The sequence below is a fragment of the Stegodyphus dumicola genome, chromosome 4, assembly GCF_044657685.1.
Source record: "Stegodyphus dumicola isolate Sdum_Otavi_A_Nest chromosome 4, ASM4465768v1".
In the NCBI taxonomy this organism is placed as follows: Eukaryota; Metazoa; Arthropoda; class Arachnida; order Araneae; family Eresidae; genus Stegodyphus; species Stegodyphus dumicola.
The window spans coordinates 242124411-242148764 of NC_140771.1; the positions used below are offsets into that span (position 1 = coordinate 242124411).

The 24354-nt window shown below is 31.1% G+C and overlaps 1 protein-coding gene across 1 annotated transcript in view; it reads left to right on the forward strand.

Moving 5' to 3' along the window:
- The window catches only part of LOC118193460 (transformation/transcription domain-associated protein-like), a 215737-nt gene that overhangs the window by 107912 nt on the left and 83471 nt on the right, over positions 1-24354 (forward strand). Inside the window, 9 exon segments of the mRNA XM_035364554.2 lie at positions 2678-2831; positions 4828-5034; positions 6974-7165; positions 11174-11236; positions 14456-14632; positions 20190-20339; positions 20797-20946; positions 23934-24088; positions 24176-24342. Of these exon segments, the coding sequence (XP_035220445.2) occupies positions 2678-2831; positions 4828-5034; positions 6974-7165; positions 11174-11236; positions 14456-14632; positions 20190-20339; positions 20797-20946; positions 23934-24088; positions 24176-24342 (1415 nt within the window).

Consider the following 24354-nt stretch of genomic DNA (forward strand, 5'->3'; position numbering starts at 1 on the left):
GGGTTGGCTAGCATTATATTTGTAGTCTGTCAGTAAGTGTAGCTTGTAATGTTTTAGTAATCTTTTTCTGGCAGCATTAACATTTGTTGGAATTGGTGCCTTTCGCATACAGGTAATCATTTATGCTAGATGGAGGATTGAATCATTCAGTATATTTTAAACTGCCTTGACAGGAAATTATTAATTCTCAAAAATAAAGATTTCGTAGGAGACCCATATTAATCAACATGCAAATACTATTAGAAGAGAAAGTAACATAAAATATGTATTACTTGCAAACAATTTGAAATTTTTAGGTTGTTAAAAGAATTCATAATAAAGTGTGTTTATTATGGAATTGAATCACAAATGTTCATATTATGATAAAAATGTTACAGTACAGTAACCATCACTTAAAAAATACCTTTCGTTAGACTTAATTCATAATGAACTAAATGTTTGAGTAGATTCGGGTTCCGAAAAGGACTTTCGACCACTAAGCAGTTGGGCAGACTGACTGAATTTATGGAAGAAGCTATCTATAATAAACAATGTGTCGCCTTACTCATACTAGACGTGGCGAAAGCTTTTGACCGTGTCTGGCATGAGGGGCTAATTTAGAAGTTAATCCACTTCAATTTCAGCAGAGAAATCATTCTACTTCTTTGCTGATTTATCACTAGTAGAAAATTTTATGTTAGTTTTGGTAAGGAGACCTCTGACAGCAAAAGGATTACTGTCGGCTTCCACAAGGATCAATTTTAGGCCCACTTATCTATTTATTTTACATTGCGGACTTTCCTAAAGCCCATATCCCTGATAATCACTTTCTCGGATGCTACGCGGATGATACCGCGCTAGCAGTCAAATCTATGAGAGCAGAGCTTGCCATCCATATACTGCAGGATCTCATGTCACAGATAGAACCATGGTGCACCAAGTGGCTCATTGTTATAAATGCCCAGAAATCTCAACTGTTAATCATCCACAAAAAATTCTCCAGAACTCCTTAGAACTTTTTAAAACAGAAGTTCCAGTTGTCAAAAAGTTCAAATATTTGGGCATTACCTTGAATAATAGACTCACCTGGACCGATCACGTTACTAACGTGAAAGGAAAAGCTGTTGGTGTGACACAGCTTACGCCGTTAATAGGGAAGTACTTGTGCTTAGATCTGCACAAGAAAAGACATATTTATATTGCCATAATTAGGCCTATATTTACCTATGCCTTGCCAGCTTGGGCTGCCTGTATTAGGAAGGATGTGTCAAAATTACAAGTCGTGCAAAATGTGATTTTAAGGGCCATTACCAATGCCCATTATTATGTCTCGAACGAGACACTGAATAAAGACTTAAAGATTGAATACATGGACCACTACCTGCATAGAATGAACACTAATTTATTCACCAAGGCTCAAAATAGTACACACATGCAATATTTTAAAGTCTTTGATCACTACATACTAGAAGAAAATTATAACATTAGGCCCTTCGCCAGGCATCTGGCCAGGGATTTAAATTTCCTGACCTAATCCATCTCCTAGGTTCTCTTGATTCTATACTGATACACTTTGGTATTTTCAGTATGTTTTTAAATTTAGACATGTATTAATGTTTGTATATAATTGTAAATAGCTTGATGTTTGTAAATAAGTATTTTAGGTATCGGAAATTCCTAAATTTTGACTTGTGTTTGCACTTCAAGTTTCGCGTTACTCCCTTTTATCTTATAGAAATTGTCAGACTCGCCGCGGCATTCCTATCCATTGTTTGCCCTCACTTGTTAGTTTGTAGTTTGGTTTCACAAGGCTTGGCAATGTACAGTCACTCCCTTCACTTTACGTTTGACCTTTCAACCATCCGTTCTGACGGTCTTATGTCATCGGCCTCTAATGACAACTACTCACAGAGCCAGATATATCGCGCTTCCCGCGATATCCCAGTGATACTAGTACCGACTAGGCTAGACTGTTTGAGTAGGGATTTTGAACTTGAGTTTTTGTGTTTAAATATAATGGGTATAAAACATTTTTTTTTTTAAATCAATGACTTAAAAAAAATCAGATTTGTGTGTTTTGCCATGCTGCAGATTTATAAAAAGAAAAATTATTGATTTTTTTTAACTAGAAGTGTATTAAATTGTTTAGTTTACTTTTCCAATTAAGATCAAAAGCTAAATTATATCAAAATCAGCCATTCTAGGTTTTCATTAAAAATTTAAATGACCTCCAATATTTATATGCTTGTAACTGCTTTTTTTTTCCTCTTTCAAAATAGATATTATGTTTTCATATGAAATCAATGCACAATAAAGGTAGATTTGGCCAAGTTTAAATTGAATCTACAAATTTGTAGCAGTTTAATAGCTGATGCAATACTTCTGCAAAATATAATTTTTTACTTGCTAATGAATATAATAATAATGGTTATGGCTAGCTGTGTATAATGGATACTTTTTATTGATCATATTTCATTGTTGCTAAAGAATAATTTAAATGTAAAGGTATAAGAGCTTATTCAATAGAAGAATCATTGTATATAGTATAACCAAGGAATGTCATTAGGTTTTCTTGTATATTATTCCTGGGCTTTTTAGAATTTTCATCTAAATCATTTTCAGTTATCTTGCATTATTTTCATTTTAACATAATGTAACAGTTTATAATTATGTCTTATTAAATCTTATATTTTTATAGGCGGCAAGGGAACAAACTTAGAAGATTAATGACATTTGCATGGCCTTGTCTTTTGACAAAAAATTGTGTGGATCCTGCTACAAAATACCATGGTCACTTACTTTTGGCTAATATTATAGCAAAATTTGCAATACATAAAAGGATAGTTCTGCAGGTTTGTTTTTTGCTGATTCTCATTTATTATTGAATCATAATGCCATGAAAGAGTCACTTTTATTAAGCTTGATTAATAGAATGGAATCTTTTGAAATATTAGTTTATAATTTTGTTTTCTGTCATTTATTTTATCCAAATTCACATCACTTTATGTGCCAGTTATATATAGTATGTACCATTCCATGCTTCATTTATAATGCAGTTATATCTGTTTCATGTTTATGTGTATAATAAGCATTTCATATTATATATATAAACACAACTTAGAGCATCAATGTACATTCTTGCCTAACAATAATCTACTCACGGGTGATGCAACTAAAGGAAGAGTAAATTTCAATTTAAAATTTAAGTAATGAGAAACTACACAATTATGTTTTATTCTAAGTAATTCTAACCAGTTTATCAAATTCAAATGTTGACAGCAATAGAGCAAAGCTGAATAATTACAACCTATCAGAACTGGCAGAAACTAAACTTAGTGTGACTGCACAGGCCAGAAATATGCTCATTTTAAGTACTATCTAACCTCATTTACATTATGTTGAGGAAATAGAAAGAAGCTATAGTGAGAGCTGAAATTACAAATAACTTGTTGATTTAAATAATAACTTTATAAAAAGTACTTTTAGTAATCTTGGAATGATGTCAACACATTACAATAAAAATGTGGAAACAATATGTGAAAACATCTTCTGTTCACAAATTTTCAGAAGATATGGTAGTTAACACCACCAAATAATTATGGCAAGTCCATGCGACAATGTGTAAAATCTAACATTGCTGTCGCAGAAATTTAGTCCCAGATTATGATGGTAAACTTGATTTTAATAATAATATACACTTAATTGTTAAAAAATTTTTAATGTTCATAATTTTTATGTAAAAAATGTATTTTTTCTAGACCAAAACGCCTCCAAATTTGGCGCCAAAAATCATTGCCAGCTTAGCGATATCTTGCAAATTTAGCTAGATAGCCATGACCAGATGTTAAATAGACTTGCCTATGTATTCTTGCTTTTCCAGCAAAGCCTCACCTCTTTAGATTTTCATGTTGCATTATAGGAAAAAAATACTGCAATTTCACATATAATTTTCTTAAAATTATTTACATATGTACAAAAATTCGTAATAATATACTTTGCTAAATTATCCTGCACAGCTCAGTATCTAATTTATGCGACAGAACATTGTCTTTTAAACACATTTTTGCTATATTCTCAACAAATTTGTTTTTCCCAATTTTGGCACTTTTTTAAATTTGAAAATATAACAATTGTAGTCTGCCCACTGAATACCATATGGCTGTAAAGAGATACATTTTTCTTTTTAAAATGAACTAGCATTAGTCATATATTTAATCAGAGTATATATTTACTGGCTTCCTAAATGAATAATAAAATATTTTCACATAATATTTGTGTCACTTAAGTACAGAATTTTTTGTGTAAACTCTTTCTTTCTGTAAGAATTCTTTTATTGTGATCCATAATGATAAAAATCTATGATCACTTTATTGAGCTATGTATTTAGAAAACAAATGGGAAAAAATGTGCACTTATTTTGTAGTTTGTGACATGACTTAACTCCCTGAGTAAGAAGAGTGGTGCAGGCTGTATGAGTAGGTACATGTTAAGAGTGAAAAGATTCTTTATAAATAACTTTAACTCTGGCATCTCGCAAAGTATCTTTGAATATCTGGCTTTTCACCAGTTTTCATTCAAAAATTCATAAACATTATTTCACATTTATTTGCATATATTTCATAAATATGAAAGTTATGTATCTCTAATAATGCCTGATGAAAAATCCAGATGTACACAAGATCATTATTGGCAGCTTCGAGAAATACTGTTAAGTAAGAAAAACTTACATCATTTAAAAAAAATTTGAAATTAAAAAATTTGTTTTATGCTCTGTTTTACTCCGTTAAGATATTCTGAAATGTAATTGATAGTTTGCAAGTTACAAGCAATTAATTCCTTTTATTACAGGTTTTCCATAGCTTGCTGAAAGCACATGCTGCTGAAGCACGAACAGTTGTAAGGCAAGCTCTAGAAATACTTACTCCAGCAATGCCTGTAAGGATGGAAGATGGAAATAATATGCTGACCCACTGGACTAAAAAAATCATAGTGGAAGAAGGCCATACATTAGCTCAGTTAGTTCATATGCTTCAGTTGTTAGTACGTCATTATAAGGTGAGATTTTAGTGCTTTATTCTGTTAATGGATCTTTGGGATCATATAAGGTAAATGTTTCTAGCGAAACTGTTCTGTAAGAGGGTTCATGTATGCATATGACGTATTCATAAATTAAGTTCCATTTTGAAATATTTTTATGAAAGTTTTGTATTATAAATTATGCATATGCAATAATTTCTTTGTATTCTAAGGAATCAAATGATCCTTTTCTGTTTCCTCTTTAGAATTTGGAAATATTTTCAAATCATTCTCTGAGATTTTAAAATTCTAAGAAGCATGAAAATCCCACTAAAATGTGAAATCTGTATTGTTTGTTCAGTGATGTGAGAGAGAATTTAATGAAGGTTCCGATAAAATATTGTTAAACTATCAAGTATGACTCTCGCTGTTTTTTTGAATTGCTTTTTAAAAAAAACAAGCCATCCTCCAAAAGGGGAAAGGTTAGTGCTGCTATCTGCTTTCTCATTTGATATCATTGGGAAGAAGGCAAGCTGATTTAGTTATTTTACTAGAAGAAAATGAATTATCCTGCCAAGAATTAATGTGAAATATAGGTCACTTTTTATGGCATTTGAAGGTATTCTATACTCGGCTAACACAATGCATTTTGTTTCATTAAATTAAAACTTTTCATAACTGCAAATATTTATGGGACTGGCAGCAGATCACTGTAAGAGAAAGATAAAAATTTGTGCAAAATAAAAAATGCTTCAGTGGAGGCAAAGATTGTATAGAAAATTAATTTAAAAATTGAAGATCATGATGATAAATATTTTTAAAGCCTTAGTTTTTGACTGGAAATCTTTATTCTTTGACTATGGAAATGTTCTTCCTTTTTTCTTGGGCTATTTTTTACACTACTTTGTACTTAATTTTTTTATTTTATTTCTAGTAATGTATCTTATTTGTCTACTTGAAATATGGTCAATTCATTTTTGTTAATTATTAACATTTGCAGTATAGTCATAATTAATAAAAGATATGTCTAATACGATATGTGTACAAAATCATTTTTTGACTCATGTGTGTAACTAAATGAAACTTGACTTTTCTTTGTAACTAAATGAAACTTTCTGAAATGCAATCCATATATATATTATGGAATGTTGCGGTTTCAAAAAATTCTTTTAAAAATGCTTTTAAGCAGTCTATTGTAAGGATCTTAAGTTTTACTAACGTTTATTTTATTTTAAATCTTTACTATCACTTCTTATTTTCTACTTCCGGCCAGAATTATAAGTGTGAAGGTATTTATGCAAAGTTTGTCTGGCGAACGCCAAGTATTTAAGTTGTGGCCTTTTGCCAAGCGAGAGAGAGGAAGCAGTGAGTCAAAGCAGGCCGCTTACCTTAGAAAGTTACACAGTTGCTGTTTGCCTTCCAGGCCAGAGGTTTTAATCCTCTTGATAAATTAAACGTATTGTAGTGTTCACAGTCTCTGTGCTACATACGCTTCCTGTTATTATAAGGCCAATCTTCCACGTGTATTATTCTAAAGTTAAATTAGAGTTTAGTTTTATTTTTATACTTTTACGTTAGACCCCGAGTGGCGGGTCAGTGTATTCCGAAGTACGGAAGTTATTGTATATAGAGAAAAATAAAGGGTTTTGTATACCCTTCGTCTGTATCCTGTCTACTTACCACAATTAGTGAACACAGCTTTAGTAAGCTCTCTGTTCCGAGTCAGGTCCTTGTATGTTCCCGAAGAAGGTTAGAAGGAACATTGAACCTGATACTATTACAAATAGTAAAGAAATGCAAATTTAATGAAAGTAAAGCAATGCATGAAAGAATGGGAGGGCGAGGTGTTAGTCAACAAAATGGTAATAAATGTTCATGCTAAAAATATAAAGCATTCAGATCTATAAAATAGAAAGAAGGAAAAAATTATATTTAAATAACTTGTAGTCTAATATATTATATATTGTATTTTTTGTAGGTCTATTACCCTGTACGTCACCATCTGATTCATCACATGGTAAATTCTGTTCAGCGATTAGTTTTTACACCTAATGCTACTATTGAACACAAAAGACTTGCTGTTGATCTTGCTGAAGTGATTATTCGATGGGAAATCCAGCGCCATAAAGAAGAGCAAGAGAAACTCCTTACAGGGATAGATAAGAACGAGGTAATTATATAACACCCATCAGTTTTTGTTAAAAATAAACTTATCTAGTGTTTTTAACAAATGCACAGTATATATGACTGACAGTGATTTGATATTAAATTCTAATTTACATGTATGTGCAGTATTTTCTGGTTAAAAGGGTGCCAGTTGTGAAAGGAGAAAATGGGGTAGCTTTTTTATCATGAATAGCTGCGCAAATAAAAGATGCAAAATTTCAGCCCTGCACACATTTAACATTGTCATACCTGCCAACTTTTACGAATTTTTCGTAATTTTTACGAAAATGCGTTTGTTTTAACGATTTTGCGATCGTAATCCATTTTTTACGATTTTTTTTTCCTTTTTCAAGTGTTTTTAGTGATTTTTGTCGAAATTTTAGAATTTTTGGCCAATTCAGCGATTTTCGCCAATTGCATCGTGTTTTACCGCCAACTACCGACTACTTCGAATCCAGTAACCTGCGGTTTCTCCCAACTCGCCGCTTAACCAGGCAATCCAATGCACTGAACTTGTTTCTCCCACTCTTTTCTTTGTGGGCGCCAGATTATTTTTTTCGCGTTCGCTTCAGCAGCAAGGGAATTACTCAGCGAGCGTGGATTGTCGCATTCTGTTTTGTTTTTTGTTTGCACGTGCTACGAATTTTTTTAATACGTCATTGTTACGAAATGAGTTCAAAAAAACCGTATTTTCAATATTTTCGGCCTGCCTACAAAGCCGAATTTCCAACAATTAAAGAATCCTTCAAAGGAAATAACTATGCATTTTGCAACGTGAGTGTGTGTGACTTCATAATAAGTCACGGTGGAAGAAGCGACATTGTGAAGCATGTTAAGTCTAAAAAGCTAGAAGTTAATGCTTCGGCTTCGACAACGTCAAAGAAAGTGGATGATTTTTTTTTTCAATTTCGGCTACGAATTCGGATGCCGATGTCATTTTGGCAGAGTGTTTGTTTACTGCATTCCTCACCGAACACAACGTGCCGCTAATCGCTGCCGATCACACCGGTCAACTTTTCAGACGGATGTTTCCCGACTCCAAGATTGCTCAGAAATATGCTTGTGCTCGCACGAAAACATCTTCTATTGTGAACGAAATTGCTTGCGATGCACAAAGTAAAACGATAGCTGCACTCCGGAATTCAGCATTTTCGGTGTCAATCGATGGCAGCAACGACAGCGATCGGAAGCTTTACCCCATCGTTGTCACATATTTCTGTGATGTTTCTAATGAAATGAAAACTCATCTTTTGCGTCTTCTACTGTTAAATGGAGACGCTACGGGGGAAAATATTGCCTCCTTGGTAATTAATGAGTTGAAACAACTTAACATCCCAATATCAAACTGCATTTCATTTGGTGCAGATAATGCTCATGTCATGGTGGGTGACAAAAAGGGTGTAGCCTCTTTCCTCAAAAAAGAACAAAATGAATTAATTGTTATTGGATGCCCATGCCACTTAATTAATTTAGCAGCAGAAAAAGCTGCAGCTGTAATTCCACACAGTAATGCTGAGTGCGAGAGAGTCTTCAGTGTTGTGAAGAAAAACAAAACTATGTTTCATTCTTCAATTTCACCAAAAACTCTAGAAAACATTTTAATTGCTAAATGTTATGAGGAAACTAATTGTTATGACAGGAAATTTTCCAAAGAATTTTTGGCTAAAGCCAAAAAATGCACTCTAAATTCATTGCAATAATTTTTTTTTTTGTGTAACATTAAGTTCTTGTTTTATGTTTCCTAATAAATTTTTTAGTTACTACTTAATTGAGATTTACTAATGCAAGTATAATTTTCTTTTTTCTATTTGTACATATTGTTATTTTTTTAATATCAAAGCATGATATTAATTCTTCGTGTTCTTCTGAATTTTGGAGAAATCTTCTGAATTTGGCGGAGATATCTTCTGAATTTTTATCTTTAGAGGTTGGCAGGTATGCATTGTATGTATTATATATGCTATGTGATAGATCACTGTTATTAGAAGTTAATTTTTTTGTGAGCATTATGTAATATTTGTTGCTGCCATCTAGTTAAATTATGCACCAGTATATGTTTGTTGTCTTGTCTTTTTATGTCTTTTAACAGAAAAGTACCAAAAATGTCTTATAATATTAATCACAACAATATTTCTTTTAGTTAATGCAACTGATAAAAGATTTTCAAATAATTAATTTTCTTATAAAGAACAAAATAGTGGCAAAACTTTCTTAAAGCAATTGTTTTGCTTTAAAAAACTTTTATTTCAAAAGCTAATTTGTTTCTTTAGCATTAAAAATAAGAAATCAAATATAGCAAACACAATAGTTTGTGTAAATAATTTTTCCTATTCTTTTACTTAATGATCTGACATCATTACAGTAACTTTGTACTGTATATAAATAAATACTTGAAAAAATTATTTTGATTTGTAAATATTTAAAATACTAAGAATTTTTAAACTGTAAAAAATAGAATCGCAGTAATCTGGAATTTCTTGAAAAACATTTAGCAACCTGTGTTGTGCTACCTATAATTTTGCTTTAATTTCTCATGTATCATCTAACTTGTCAAAAATCTTCAAATTACTGAAACGAAGTAATAATAAAATATTAAACCTCTGAGTTTAAATAAGAGACTCTGAATTTTTTATATACCATATATTCCAGTATATAAAATAAAATAATAAGAGTGAAATTTATGGTGATAAATTTAAAAGTAAAGGGAAAGTGTGCATTAAAAAAATTAAATTTCTACATATACCTAAATGCTGTTTTTATACCTTATGAACTTAAAAATTCTTATTATTGGATGACATGAAAGGTTTGTCGTATTAATCTTCTGTTATATCTTCAAGTACATGAAGAAATTCTGTTTCATCTTTTTCATCATTGTTGCTCTGATCCATAAATAAACATCTTACATTCTATCTAGATTGGCAGATATACTACATTTTTTAAATGACTAATTTTTTTGACTAATCATTATCTAGATGGGTAGATATACTACATTTTTAATAATTAATTAAGTTATTTTGTTAATTTTGACTGTTGTTGACTACATTGTTTAAATGACTTATGTTGCTGAATTATGCTAGGTTTAATTCCATTCCATGCTTATTCATTTTCACACTATTTCTAGACTGGCATGACTCATTTGGACTCCTTTTGTAAATGTTTTTTCACCTTCTAACATCCATGTATTCTACTGTTGTTTTAAATCTCATTTGAATATTTCATTGATATGCACATCTAAGGGCTGAGCTAATGGCGTTAGTCTGCTTCTCATAACTGCCATGTCTATGAACATGTTCCAAACTAAAAGACAACAGTGGCAACAGTGTGCTTTTGCCAAACATTTCTTACCCACAGTTTTACACCATTTTCATCCATCCATCTTTTCTTATGAATGTGAATGAAAACACCATTTAGGAAATCACATTTCAGAGGCATCTTTCTTTTAAAAATAACTGTGGGCTTTAATTTTGTATCATCTGCTAAGCAGGAAAGCACTGTAGTGAGGTGAGATTTTTCATGACCAGTTGTAATTATCTGAACCTTATTTGTCCTATTTAATTTCCTATCATATCAAACACTACTGGAGTTTCATCTATATTTGCAAAACTTTTTTTTTTTTTTTTTTTTTTTTTTTTGCCATAAATGCCAAAAGTGACTCAAAATTGCTTGCTTTTAAGTCTTACCTTCATCATTTACATTCTTTTTTGTTCACTTTAAGGCAAATAAACATGCAATTTTCTTATTTCTATTAATAAATTCTTGTAATTTTTCATTTCATTTCATTTCATTAATTTTTAAATGGGAAAGTAGTTACAAAATTAAAAGCTTGGGGAAACTACACCTAGAAAAGAAAATTTTTACTGTTAACTTTAAAAATTTTATTGGAAATTATTTTTGATAGGTTCTTTAAAATCAAATTTTGTTTGAGTCAGTATTCTTAATGAAGTATTTAAAACTATTTTAATATATTATATTTGATATTGGTAGTATTCAAGCTCAAGGGTATTTTCTTTAGATCCCAGTTGAACCAGGAAAAAGAACTCATCAGTCTTGGGGATCTGTCGACCTTCAGGCTCAAGTAAGATGTTGTTTTATACAATTTGTTTAGTTTAAATACCACATGATGTGGCATGAAAATGGCGACATGAAAGAAATCAAACTAGGGATGGGAATGGCAACTTTTACAATCATATTTATAGCTTCATAAAAAGAATGACTGGTTCTTTTCATGAAACTGTGTATATCAGAGCTGCATAATACAAAATAAATACAAATAAAGAAGTCAAATATAGTAATTCAGGGATAAGAACACACGTAATTATTCTAACCAGTAGCTGTACAGTCATTCATTCCTTCTTGTTGTTTACAGAATTTTATCAGTGTAAGTTCTTGATGCTAGAAATAAGTATACCAACTAATTATTTGAAAAAGGAATGTGTAAACCTTTGAATGAACATTTCATTCTATAAATCTTTCTTCTTGTTACACAGTTTCTTGTTGCAGTGGCATATTTGTGCATTGGCAGCAGTAAAATAGGGTTTCATTTTGTGGTTCTCCAAATTCTATTTGTATGGATGATAGTTACCTCTTAGAAAAATTTAATTGTAACTGTTTGTCACTTGGCAGTTGCTAAATGATGTTAGCTATATTTTTTCTTTTTTAAATGTAATTTAGCAATTGCTAAATCATGTTATTTATATTGATTCTTTCTTTAAAAAATATCTTGGAGAGTCATAGGAATGATGTTCATTCTTGCTGCTGATTTGTATTTTTATCCTTAGTTTGTATCTGGTACCGTTGAGTTTATTCCCTTTCACCCCCCCCCAAAAAAAACATTAAAATGTGTGATACAAACAATGAAATAAAAAAAGGGGTGCAAAAAAGCTGTCAGTGTCAACTCAGCAAAAGCATGTAATCAGAAAATTTTAAAATCAAATAAATAGGAAACTGAAGTTGAGGAAACTTTCCAGTAGTTGCCAGAAAATATTTTAATATAACATATTTTTTTATTATTTCTTAAAATAATTGAGCTTTTCAAGTGTAATCTCGTGCACTGTATCTTCAGTAATCTGTCTAAATTTTTTAATTTTTCTGATTATTCTTTCAATCATTCAAACTTTGGAATAAATCTAAAAATTTTTAGAATATACATTTTTAAATATTCTGTTTGTAATATATTCACAAAAAATTATAATTTCAGTTAGGTTGCTTTTTAGCATAAACTATTTTTTATTAAATTGTTTGGAATAAGAAAATATTGGAAAAAGAATTTTAAGATTACTTTTTGGCCTCCATATTACTTAATATGTACTTCATTTTTTTCTATTATTTTTTTAACAAATATATTTCAGTAGCATAAGCTAGACCATGTGGAAAACTATACAAAAATATAAATTCTCTGTAAATGGTTAATTCTCAAAAGTCAGAAGAGGTAAAACTTTATAGTTAAAAAACATTTCTAGTGTCTCAAAAAATGCACTACGGATATCGGTTTCACGGGGGAATGGTGTATACACCTGGGTACTTGGGCTGAATACCCTACTTTTATTGAACAAAATTAAAAATTACTAATTATGTGTGCATTAACACAAAGAAAATTACTAAATTTTAAAAAACAATTGAGCTATCTGAAAAAATTTAGGTGACAAGTTATATAATAAATTTTGTCACAAATAACTTTAAGATAAATCTTTAAATTATAATAAAAAGGTAGATATTAACATTTAATTATTAATAAAAAAAATCTGAAATGTTTCAGATTTTAAATTACGTCCAAAGGGGCATTTTTTTAACGTTTTGAGTGTTACCTTTATTTATTAAATATCATGTTCTTTGCACTTAAACCATAAAATTCAGTTCAAGAGCAATATCGCAAAATAATGTTAAATTAAGCATATCTTTAGAATTTCCGATATACACAGTCTCGCGAGCTGGAGATAAAAGTTTTTTTTTTTAATATAACGTTGCCATTTCTCGCTTTTAAAACATTGAGTTTGTAAATCAAGAATTCGTTAAAGTTTTACAAAATATAAAATCTATAATAAAACAAATTCCAAATTTGGAATTTCAGATGCCCATATTCGCAGTAGGATTTCGTCATTCAAAATTCGATGGCTCTATGTACCATTGTTTTATCACAATGCGAGAAATAGACAATCATTTAAGCAGATTTTTCATTATTTAATTTCTTCAAATATAATGCAGGACTCTAACATTTTGTGGCAACAGTTTGAAAAGTGAACCGACGTTTATGAGTCCGACGCAAAATCGCAAAACGAAAACAATAGTCCTTCAGGGACAAAGCCCCTTTGGACTAACAAGTTAATATGAGATAAGAATTTAAATGTGTAGTGAAACAGAAGTCGACTAATGGGGGAAGCATCTGGTAAAAGCCTTTCAAGCTGGTGACAAATATCCTGAAAGGGAGACATACAACAATTGGAAGAATAAACAAGAAGTAGGTGTAACTCCTTCAGTGAAAAATTTAAAAGGGAGAAAGAATAAAAAGCAGGTAAAGCTCTGTAATTTAATAAGTTTGAGCCATTTAAAACAATAAATTAACAATATTAAATCAACACTGATCCTGTCAAAAGGTATAACAAGATACAAAATATCTACATATATGAGAGGAGATATATACATACTATAATGAGCATGGTTACAATATGTAATGCAAATGCTGAGTGATAATGCAGGTAACAGTAAGAAAACATCAATCAATATTTACAATTTAGTATGGCCATAGGGTGTTTGCAGTTAACAGCATCATTAATGTCATAATTACATAAAATAATAGCAGGGTTTTGAATATTTTTTGGCTTTCAAAAAAAATTCCTCGCTAATTTACAATATAGCACTATGGTTTTGCAAAAGTTTTGTCCTAAAAACATCTGTTAAAGTTTTTTCAGCACTAGTTTGAATGGGAGGTTTCTAGCCACAACAGTGCCATTCAGCCATTTGTTTTTCATGTGTAGTCACAATATTTTACAGTGCTATAGGAGAAACTGGGCTGCAAGTATATTTTGCATAGGAGAGAAAGGAGAGGATATGCTTCAGGAAGGAACTTTTTTCATGGAAAAGTTTCTTATTGATTTGTGTATTGATCGGTCTGATGAGAGTGGATGATATCGTGTAATAATTTTCATTTCAGAAACAGTGTGAAAAGTGATAATTAGGCTTGCCTTTAGATCTTATTATGAGAAAGTAAATGAGTTTGATTACTTCATGAAGTATTATTTTTATATATGTGAAGATAGTTTTAAGGTCCAGTGTTCTATGAATCTCTTAATTATTCTAGCCTTCTGAAAGCATGCAAATGAACATGATGGCATTGAAACGCATTTCGGATCCAACAGAAAGTAAAAGACCTAGAAATCCATCAGGACCAGTTCAGAATGCATTAGATAGATATAAGCCTGTAGATAAAGATCATGCTGATGCTGTAGTCAACTTTTTGTTGAGAATGGCCTGTCAAGTAAGTACTTTTTATTTTTATTTCATAAATAGATATTAAAAGAATTCAGCAGGTTCTTTTCTTAAATAATTAACATTTTATTTGTTTCTAGGCTTATGTTCATCTGGATTACATACTATTTAAATTCTCAAAATAATCAAATTTTCAGATTTTGGCCTATCGGAAAGCTTTTCTTCTCCTTTGTTTGCAACTACTCTCATAAGCATAGCTGCAATATTTTTTATTATGTGTCAAATATATAAAATAAAGTTGGGCACTTTCTGTCATTAATTGGTCCGATGTCAACTTTTCAGCTGTCAAAATAATTATTGTTTTGGTTTCAAGTGCTATAAATTCTAATCATTTTTGCAAATAATTTAGATTTATCTCATTTGAACATTTCATTATTAAATTAGTTTATAACATTCATTTTCTGTAGAATTTCAGTTTATAATTTCCATTTTCACTGAAAATAGCAACTTACTTTATACCACTTAGAAAATGTAATATATTTGAATTGCAAAGTATTTTAACTGATATAATTATCGAAAAGAGAAATATTCATGGGATATTTTAAGTGCATCTCTGATTATGTACTAGTATCAGCTTCTATCGCGATTTTGTACTGGGGTGAATTTGACTTATTTTATGTTAATTGTGCTTATGCCAGTTATTGGGATTTATACAATGTTAATACATCATTTAAAAAAGAATCGACCTGTTTCATTTTCAGAAAATTATTTTTTTAGCCCTTTGACAGTGAGGGAAATGAGCAGTTTTTGTTTACTTAATTCACACAGTATTACGAGTAAACAGTAGTTGAAAGTGGTAGCTGTTTTCCCCCACCGTTCTTCCGAAAATGCCACCCTTCTCTGGCGATGCCGTACATAGCTCGCCTCACATGTTTTAAAAATTTCTTAAAGTATTTGTAGTACATAAATAACAGTTTTTACATACTTCAAAATAATTATTAAATAGTAAATTATAATGGATTATAATCAATTATGTAAATAATAGTAGTTAGTTATAAATATAAGACAAATATTAAATTGAAAGGACTAAATAAATACAACTAATGGAAAACTTTATGAAGCATTTAAATATGGTAATTACCAAAAAACAGCTCGTACTCTAGTGGAACAGAAATATTTGTCACGCAAGCTTTCATGCCCACGTCACCAGTAAAACTAAATCAGCTAGGACCATGAGAACTTTATTAGTCATTTTTACACCACTGTCGAACACTCGAAAAATCTTCCTCATCACTTGAATCCTCTTCTGAGTTTGATATACTGTGAACAAAGTCTTCATCAGACTGAAAACTTGATAAGCTTTCTGTATCACAATCATAATCACCATCATAATTATCTAACTTTCGCTTTTGAGCCATTTTACTTTACCAACAGCCTAAAGAATGTGCCAAAATACGCATAAAAAGAACAAGGTAAAAAAAAAAATTCCTGCTTCATTATGAAAAGAAATTCATGAAACCCGTACTGCCATCTATAGACAGTAAAACTAACTAAATTTCACAAGTAGGATTCCTTTGTAACATAATCAGTGCAAAATAATAATGACAAACGAGCTCAGCTCATCAGCGTGTATTGGGGAAAATTTTTACTACGCGAGTAGTGCTAGTTTCTAACCATTTCGGTCAAAATCTTGCTTCTGAGCGGAACTCGTTTGCGCGCATTATAAAGCACGATTTGATAGCTAAACTTGTTCATAACCATCAAAGGGTTAAATACTTACATTTTTTGCATGCATAGTAATCATATTATATTAAAGATGCATTTTAGAAGTAATGTGAAATAATGTGAAAACTGTTTTGTTATGTATCGCATTGCATTAATAAATTATGTAGGTTTAGTGTTTTTCTTTTTAAACAGGGTTGCCACGCTACCTGGAAAACCGGGAGAACCGAGAAAAGTCGGGGAATTCAAAAATTGACCATAATATTCAGGGAAAAGTCAGGGAATTTAAGTATTTTTGTCAAAATCTGGAAAAGTCAGGGAAGTTCATACAACGATCCCGCCAAAAAAAGCGATTTTTGCGCCGACGTCGGAAGAGATAACTTTTTGGCAAATTATGTATCACGTGAGTGTCATTCGGGTAGCTGGTATAGAGCCAATTTTCGCAGCTCCAATTTGATTGTCTTTTAGAAAGGCAAAGCAACTTTCCCGCAAGTTTTGGTTTCCAGTATTCTCGAGAATCGCATGTGCAGTGCATGAATTAAAGAAAGTACCTGTTCTCGTATAAAACAAAATGGGTTTAATCCTAGTATACGGTACCATGGAGGTTAGAATCAAAGAATATGTATTGTAAAGAAGGAAAACCTCTCTGCAACAGACGTGGCTGTGGCTCCGTTCCATCATAGAGGGAAACAGCTGTGCATGTCTGATATATCTGTCGCCAAAGCTCGAAACCGGTGTCGAAGTTCGAAGGTCACGTTATCAAGAGTTCATAAAATGAATATCGTTTAAAATTTCTTTAACCACTTTCACTAAAAAGATGTGCCACGCACGTCGAGATGCTTTTGTCTCAAACCGCGAGCGACGTGAACACCACGTCGATAAGCATTTATCGCAAAAATGAAAATAACGTGGTGCACACGTCGCCTAACAATGAGATTGTTTATTTCTCGAGTTACTGCTCTGGATTGCACTCGCAGATGCGGAGCGGCGTAAATGAGACACTTTATCGCTTGTTATATTGTAGCGCATGGCATCGCAACCCTGAAGTTTAGTCTTAGCGCAAGTGGTTAAACTCTAAAGGAAAAGAAAATATTTTTTGGTCCAAGTAAATTAATTCGTGGATTAGTTATTTTCAGGGGGGGAAAAAAAAAAACTACGAAAATCCGTTTTTAAAATTATTGCGAAAAATCCAAGAAGAAACGCCCTTTGATAAAACGTTTCTTCTTGGATTTTTCGCAATAATTTAAAAACGGATTTTTGTAGTTTTCTTTTTGTCAAAGAGCATTTCTTCTTAACACATGTTTCTCAATTTCCTGTACACATCGCGGAGAGGGAAATTCTGGCCGCCAGGTTCCGTCGCCAAATCCCTTGGCAAATTTTCCCTCCGCATTCTAGCGGCATAATAGCATTTTACTTGTATGGAACCTTTTCTTCTTTACATAGACGTTCTTTGGTTAGAATAATAATAAGATTTGGCGACATCATGATGCACAGTAAACGGGTCATTTTGGTCTTGGTGACAATTTTCAAAATCGTGCCCAAAGCCTTACCGTATACTAGAATTTTACCGCAAAATCTTTTTAAACTTTTTTTTTTTTTTAAATAAATACCTTGCCATTTTGCAGTAAAATAAAAAAATAGTAATCAGTCATCTAGGCTAGCCATGTAATATAACTATATTCGCTAAAATATCGTTGATTATTCTAATTCAATTTTTAAGTAATTATTTTTATGTTATTCATATAATTTAATGTTGCTTCTTCCCTCTAAATTTATTTATTATTAGTAAATAATATTTCCAAATTTCAGGAAATTTTCTCTGGCATAATCCTGAAATTAATTATAGCAGTATGATGACATACCATCACGAAATTTAATGCACATATTTTTTCCTTTATGTATGCTGCGAAATTAATATAAAATACCTCAGTTTATTAAATTAGATTTCTTTCTTTCGTTTAGCTGCAGAATGTCTGCGAAAAAAGCCTTATTTTATTCCAGATTGGGAAGATTCTGATCTCAGTCTTCAGTGGAGAAAACAAAAACTATTATAATTATATTTGTGTTTTCAAGTGTTAAGGTGCCTTTTAAGAACATACCTCACGCAAATTAAATTTACCTAAAATCTAACCTAACTATTTAGCATTGCGTTGTGATTTATAAGGACCGGATTAGCCTCGTGTTGAATTGGTGATGATCATGAGTATTAAATAAAACATACATTTGTTATCCAATGTATATATCTTAAATTTTATTAAGTTTCTTAAGTGGAAAACTAAACAAAATTATCAAAGTATACCAAGAATAATTAAGAATAAATGTCCTCTGGGATTTATTGAATAATTAAGTGAATTTGCTACACAATACAAGTAATACCATAATTAATTTACCTCTTAGCACAGCCAACGTACATTATGCAGATAGACTGGAATTTTCTTGAAACACACCTGGAAAACCTGGAAAAGTCAGGGAATTTCATTCTCCTGTTTGAGTGGCAACCCTGTTTAAATAAATATGTTAATTTTCTATTTTACTACTGTTATAAACTGAAAAAGCTTCAAAAACATCCAAGCTCACACATGACTAATACATGTGCACATAATTAACTGTTTTGTTATATATCACATCGTATTAATAAATTATATAGATTTTTTCTTTTTAAATATGTTAATTTTCTATTTTTACTACCATTATAAACTGAAACAGCTTCAAAAAACTCACACATGTGAGTAATATATGTATGCATAAGTAACATATTACTAAAGGTTATTGGAAACATATAAATGACTGTATGATGAATGTATTTAAATCTAGTGTAGAACAGCATTAGGTATGAATAAAATATGAATATAATAAATAATTAAAAAATTTCTTCTAGCTGCTTTTCTCTCTCTGCTGAGAATACGCTATTTTCAACCTTATGCTATATGCATTAGGTTAAACTTTTAATGGTAAAAACAACTGAGTCATTTTGGTATTTTTGTGAACTGGTTAAGATTATAGATTAAAATTCAGCTAAATAATGGCAAATTTTCTCCTGTTTTGACTTTATCCATTCAAAATAGGTTATTGCATACAATAAAACATTTTTAAAAAATGTATATACACTTTTTAATGTGATATTAATCAGTTTTGTAATTCAATTTCATTTCCTGTTTCTTTCTAGATAATTGTTATTTTGTTATTTTTGTTGCTCATACGGAACTGAAATTCAGTTTCAAGATCCTCTTAAATTTACTGGTGTGAGAGCAGATCGGAAAGCAAGTATACACACACATGTGTAACCAAAACAAAGGTTGACTTGCAATAACCTTTATTATAATATATAGTTAAAATGTAATCATCTGACTGTTTTTTCTGCTGTGGAAAGAAATTTTCCAACCTTGGTTCAATAAGATTTTGTTTCATTTCTAAGTGTGTGATATGAAATTTGATCCCACTTTGAATAGCCATAGTCTTCTCACTAGCTATTGGATATAGTATCTGCTGTAAAAAATAAATTCATGAATTAAACTAATATTGAAAATTTTTAAAAGTCATAACTACACATACTGTATACATTCATACACATGCATACAGAGTGTCTGAGAAAAAGTATGACAATATTACTCGGAGTTATTTTAAGCATAAGTAGAAAGTCATGGTGAGGATGTTTTATTACATTAGATATTCCTGTATTTAATAAATTTTACGATACATGTGTTACAAACTACTGTTAACCTCTTTTAGTCATCTCGTTATCTCCATTGCTTTTAAATTTTTATAATTGCTTGAGCTCTTGTTAGTTGTCTTCTTGTTAAAGTTATTTTAGTTAATCTAATTTTTATTTTTGTACTACTTTGTTTTCTTCAAGTTTAGTATATTATAAAGTTTTTATGCATTAGGTAAATGAAACATCAACTGCCACTGGTTCAACAGGGGAAATGCTTTCTCGGAGATGTGTTGCACTTTTAAAAACTGCTTTGAAACCAGATGTGTGGCCAAATGCAGAATTGAAACTTGTTTGGTTTGACAAGCTTCTGAATACTGTAAAGGTTGTTAATTTTTTAATTATTTGTTAGAATATGTATGGTATTCAAAACTGAGTCATTCTTTTTGATTAGTTTAATTTACATACTTTAATGCTGTACTTAAAATGTTCTTTTAACTGATCCCAAGAGTTTCCATAAATTTCTGTTAGTATTATTTAAAATGTGAATTGAAATTATTTATTGGATAACTATAAGCCCAACTGAAAATTGGTTTAGCCTAAAAGCTGTAACTCAAACTAAAGGTTAAATGATAGCTCAAAAAATAAGATGCTAAATATAAGACAAATATGATACATGAAAATTAAGAAGGTAGTAAAAATATAAAGTATCATTATATATGAAAATTAATTTGTAATTGAAAATTATTTTGAAATTTGTCATCATGATTATTTTGAAAATTGAAAAAATGTATTTTATTTTTTACGAGCTCAGCTCACTGTATGAAATGATTTTATTTCAGGAAAGTTCACAACCTAATTATGGAAACATATGTACTGCACTAGAGTTGCTTGCATTTTTACTCTCAATTTTGAGAAAAGAAACTGTGTTGACAACATTCAGACCTTTGCAACGAGGCATTGCTTCATGTTTATCATGTAACAATTCAAAGGTAAATTTTTAACTAATTTTAATTAAATTGTTAATTTTATGATTAATTTAAATCATGTGCTGAAGTAATTTAAATCATATAATTTAAATTGCTGTAAGAGATCATATTTTTTAAAAATTTTATTTGTGCATCCACATTATTATTTTATAGTGTATGCTGCTTTTGGAGTGCATTAACATAGTTAAATATTATAACATACTTTATTAAGGATTCTAAAAAAATTCAATTTTAAATGAACTCTAATAAATAAGATATAATTATTTCTTAAAAGCACTTTGCTTACAAAATTAGACTTGTAAAATCAGTGATAAGCTACGTAGGGAAGTCAACTGAAAACCATAAAAGTAGAAATAAAAATCCGCATATGGCACCAGTGAGCTGTAAGTTGGCATGCCTGTTTGCGATAGTATGCCGGATGTCTCCTAGGTGGCAGCAGCTGGCAGAAGCACAAACACCAGCACAACAACAGTTCCAAAATGGCAGCCCCACTAGCTACATGCACCAGCGAGGAGCAGCATTCTGTGATTCGGTTTTTGCAAAGGTGTGAAACCGATTGAAATTTTTAGGCAAATGAAGGTTCAGTAGGGAGATACGTGTTCAGTATGGAGCAAGGAGTGGCGCTACTCCTCATCACCGAAACACAAAAAGTTTCGGACACAGCCGTCTGCAGGGAAGGTTATGCTGACCCTCTTTTGGGACGAAAAGGGCATCATCTTGGAACACTACATGCCACAAGGAACTTCTGTGACGAGTGCTACGTACTCGGACCTAAAAAATCATCTCCGGCTTGCCATCAAAACGAAACGATGTCGAAACTGTCAGCCGGTGTGCTGCTGTAACACAACAATGCACAGCTACATACGGCGCGTGCAACGGTTGCGACCATAACAGACCATAAATTTGAATACCTCCCACATCCCCCTTACTTGCCAGATCTCGCACCGAGCTATTTCCATCTGTTTGGTCCGCTCAAAGAAGCAATGAGCGGCAGGAAGTTCCACTCCAATGAAGAGGTACGCAACACGGTGCACGAGTGGTTGCGCCGTCGCCCAAAAGACTTTTTTTTTTCTGCAGGTATTCAGGCTCTTCCAAAGCGCTGGCGGACTTGCTTTGAACGAGGAGGGGACTATGTTGAAAAGTGATTTACTTCTGTACCCTGTGTGACCAATAAATAATATTTAAAAAAATAATTATAGTTTTCATTTGACTCCCCCTCGTATAATGTTGGATGCATCATATCATGATAGATATATACTGGTATAATATTATGCAGTGCGCATTCTGATAACAATTCACTACCAATGTATCAGCTTTAATAGAGAGAGGAATTTTTTTTTAAATTTAAAATTCCTTTCTTCTGTTTGTATTGAGTTTTGAAGTGTAAAGCAATTTTGGGCCTAAATGACAGCATAACTCTAAAGGTTTTTTTTTTTTTTTTTTTTTTTTTTTAATTCAGATCCCATTTGTTATGTTTAAAGCAGTTTTGGTAATCAATTTATTTCCTAGATGGCACCATTAAAATGTTATTTTTAATTGAATGTGTGGGAAAATGGTAGAAAAAAGAAATGATTAAAACAACCTGCCCTTTAAAAAGTAAATTGCCAATAAATGCAGTAAATTGCATACTACATGATTACCCCAATTTTATTATCTCTGGTGATGTAATATATTTCTTCTATGTATTTGAAATGATTAAGAGTTTAAATATATGTTTAAGTGTTACATAAAACTGAAATCTGATTGCATCAAAAATTACCTTTATTTTGAAATCAAAATGAATATTTCTAATTAAAATTTAATTAGAAATGAGTTAAAATTGCATTAAAACATACATTATCAAAATATGTTATATAAATAAATTTCATTGTCAAAATGATTGCTGAAATATAAAAATTTGTGCTTATAAATTTGTCCTCATATCTCAAAAACTTTGCGAGTACTTGAGTGATTATTGATATTTTTGTCTATTATTGTTAAGATTTAAGAGCATAGCTAATTGACTGACAGTGCATTCAAAATAGTGTCTAGCTATAAAATCACCAATCAGGTTTTTCTTGCCAAGAATGGAAAAGGAGAAAAAAATCTTTGTATTTAGTGCAGACGATTAAAAGTATTTGCAAATGATGTATTCATTAAATAAATACTGAGAAGGAAGGTGTTGTAGCCTAAAACATTATCATGTTAAATTCTAAGCCATGTAGGTGTGTAAAACTGTAGCATAATTGTCTTTCTTGTGCCACTGCCATCATATTCTACTGATTCATCTGTGTACTTAGCCCAGAATTAATCTATTGTAGCAGAGATAAATGAATATTTTATTTATGTTCTCATATATATATATATAATATTCAGGAGCAGGAATTTTGATGATATAGAAGTGTTGATCCATAATGACTAGAAAATTGGAGGCGAATGCAGATTATATCTTCAGTTTTATTTTCAGTAGCATGTTAACGCTACATGCAAGTCAGCACATTAAATGTGCCTGTTCCAAAAGGCTTACATTTTTGATAACTTTGTAGCAAGAAAACAGCAGCAGACACAGCAGTCTAGCTAGACCAAAGCATGGAAAGAAAGTGTGTAACGTTCAGGATGAAATCTCAAGTCAAACTAAGTTAGTTTTGGTTCTCAAAGCATTTTGATTCGATAGTTAATATTGCTGTAAAATTATTATTGGCTGCTTTAGTTCAATTTACATCACCAGAATTATGTAAGAGTCATGTGACATAGATTTTTCTTGAAATGATGCAGTGAAAATAGATGTTGCTATTTTTAGAATAGAGAAAGGAAATTAATTTACGCTGCTAATTTAATCTTTTACATATTCTTTTTCTTACATATTCCTCTCTTCAAGAAGAAAAAGGTGTAGCGACAGAAAAGCTTTTTTAATATATATATATATATATATGTGTGTGTGTGTCATATTCATTGCATGCATTACATTTCTTATAAGTGTATCTTTTAAGATTTACCTTATTAAATTTCAGGTGATACGATCTGTCCACAATTTGTTATCTCGTTTGATGAGCTTGTTTCCTACTGAACCTACAAATTCCAGCGTTGCTTCAAAATATGAAGAGCTAGAATGCCTCTATGCAGTTGTTAGCAATGTTGTTCTTGAAGGCTTGTCAACTTACGAGAAGTAATTTTTAGTTTTTAATTTTTTCTGTGATCTTTCTTCATTTGATACTGTTATTGTTATTTTACAATACTTTTTTTTTAATCTTAGATCTACCACTGCATCACCTTCTGCATTATTTGCCACTTTGATGATACTGAAATCTGCTTGTGTTAACAATCCATGCTACATCGATCGTTTAATTTCAACTTTCATGCGTGTATTGCAAAAGATGGCTAAAGAACATCTCGCTCCTCCTACTGCTGAAACTAATCCAAGTAATTATTTTT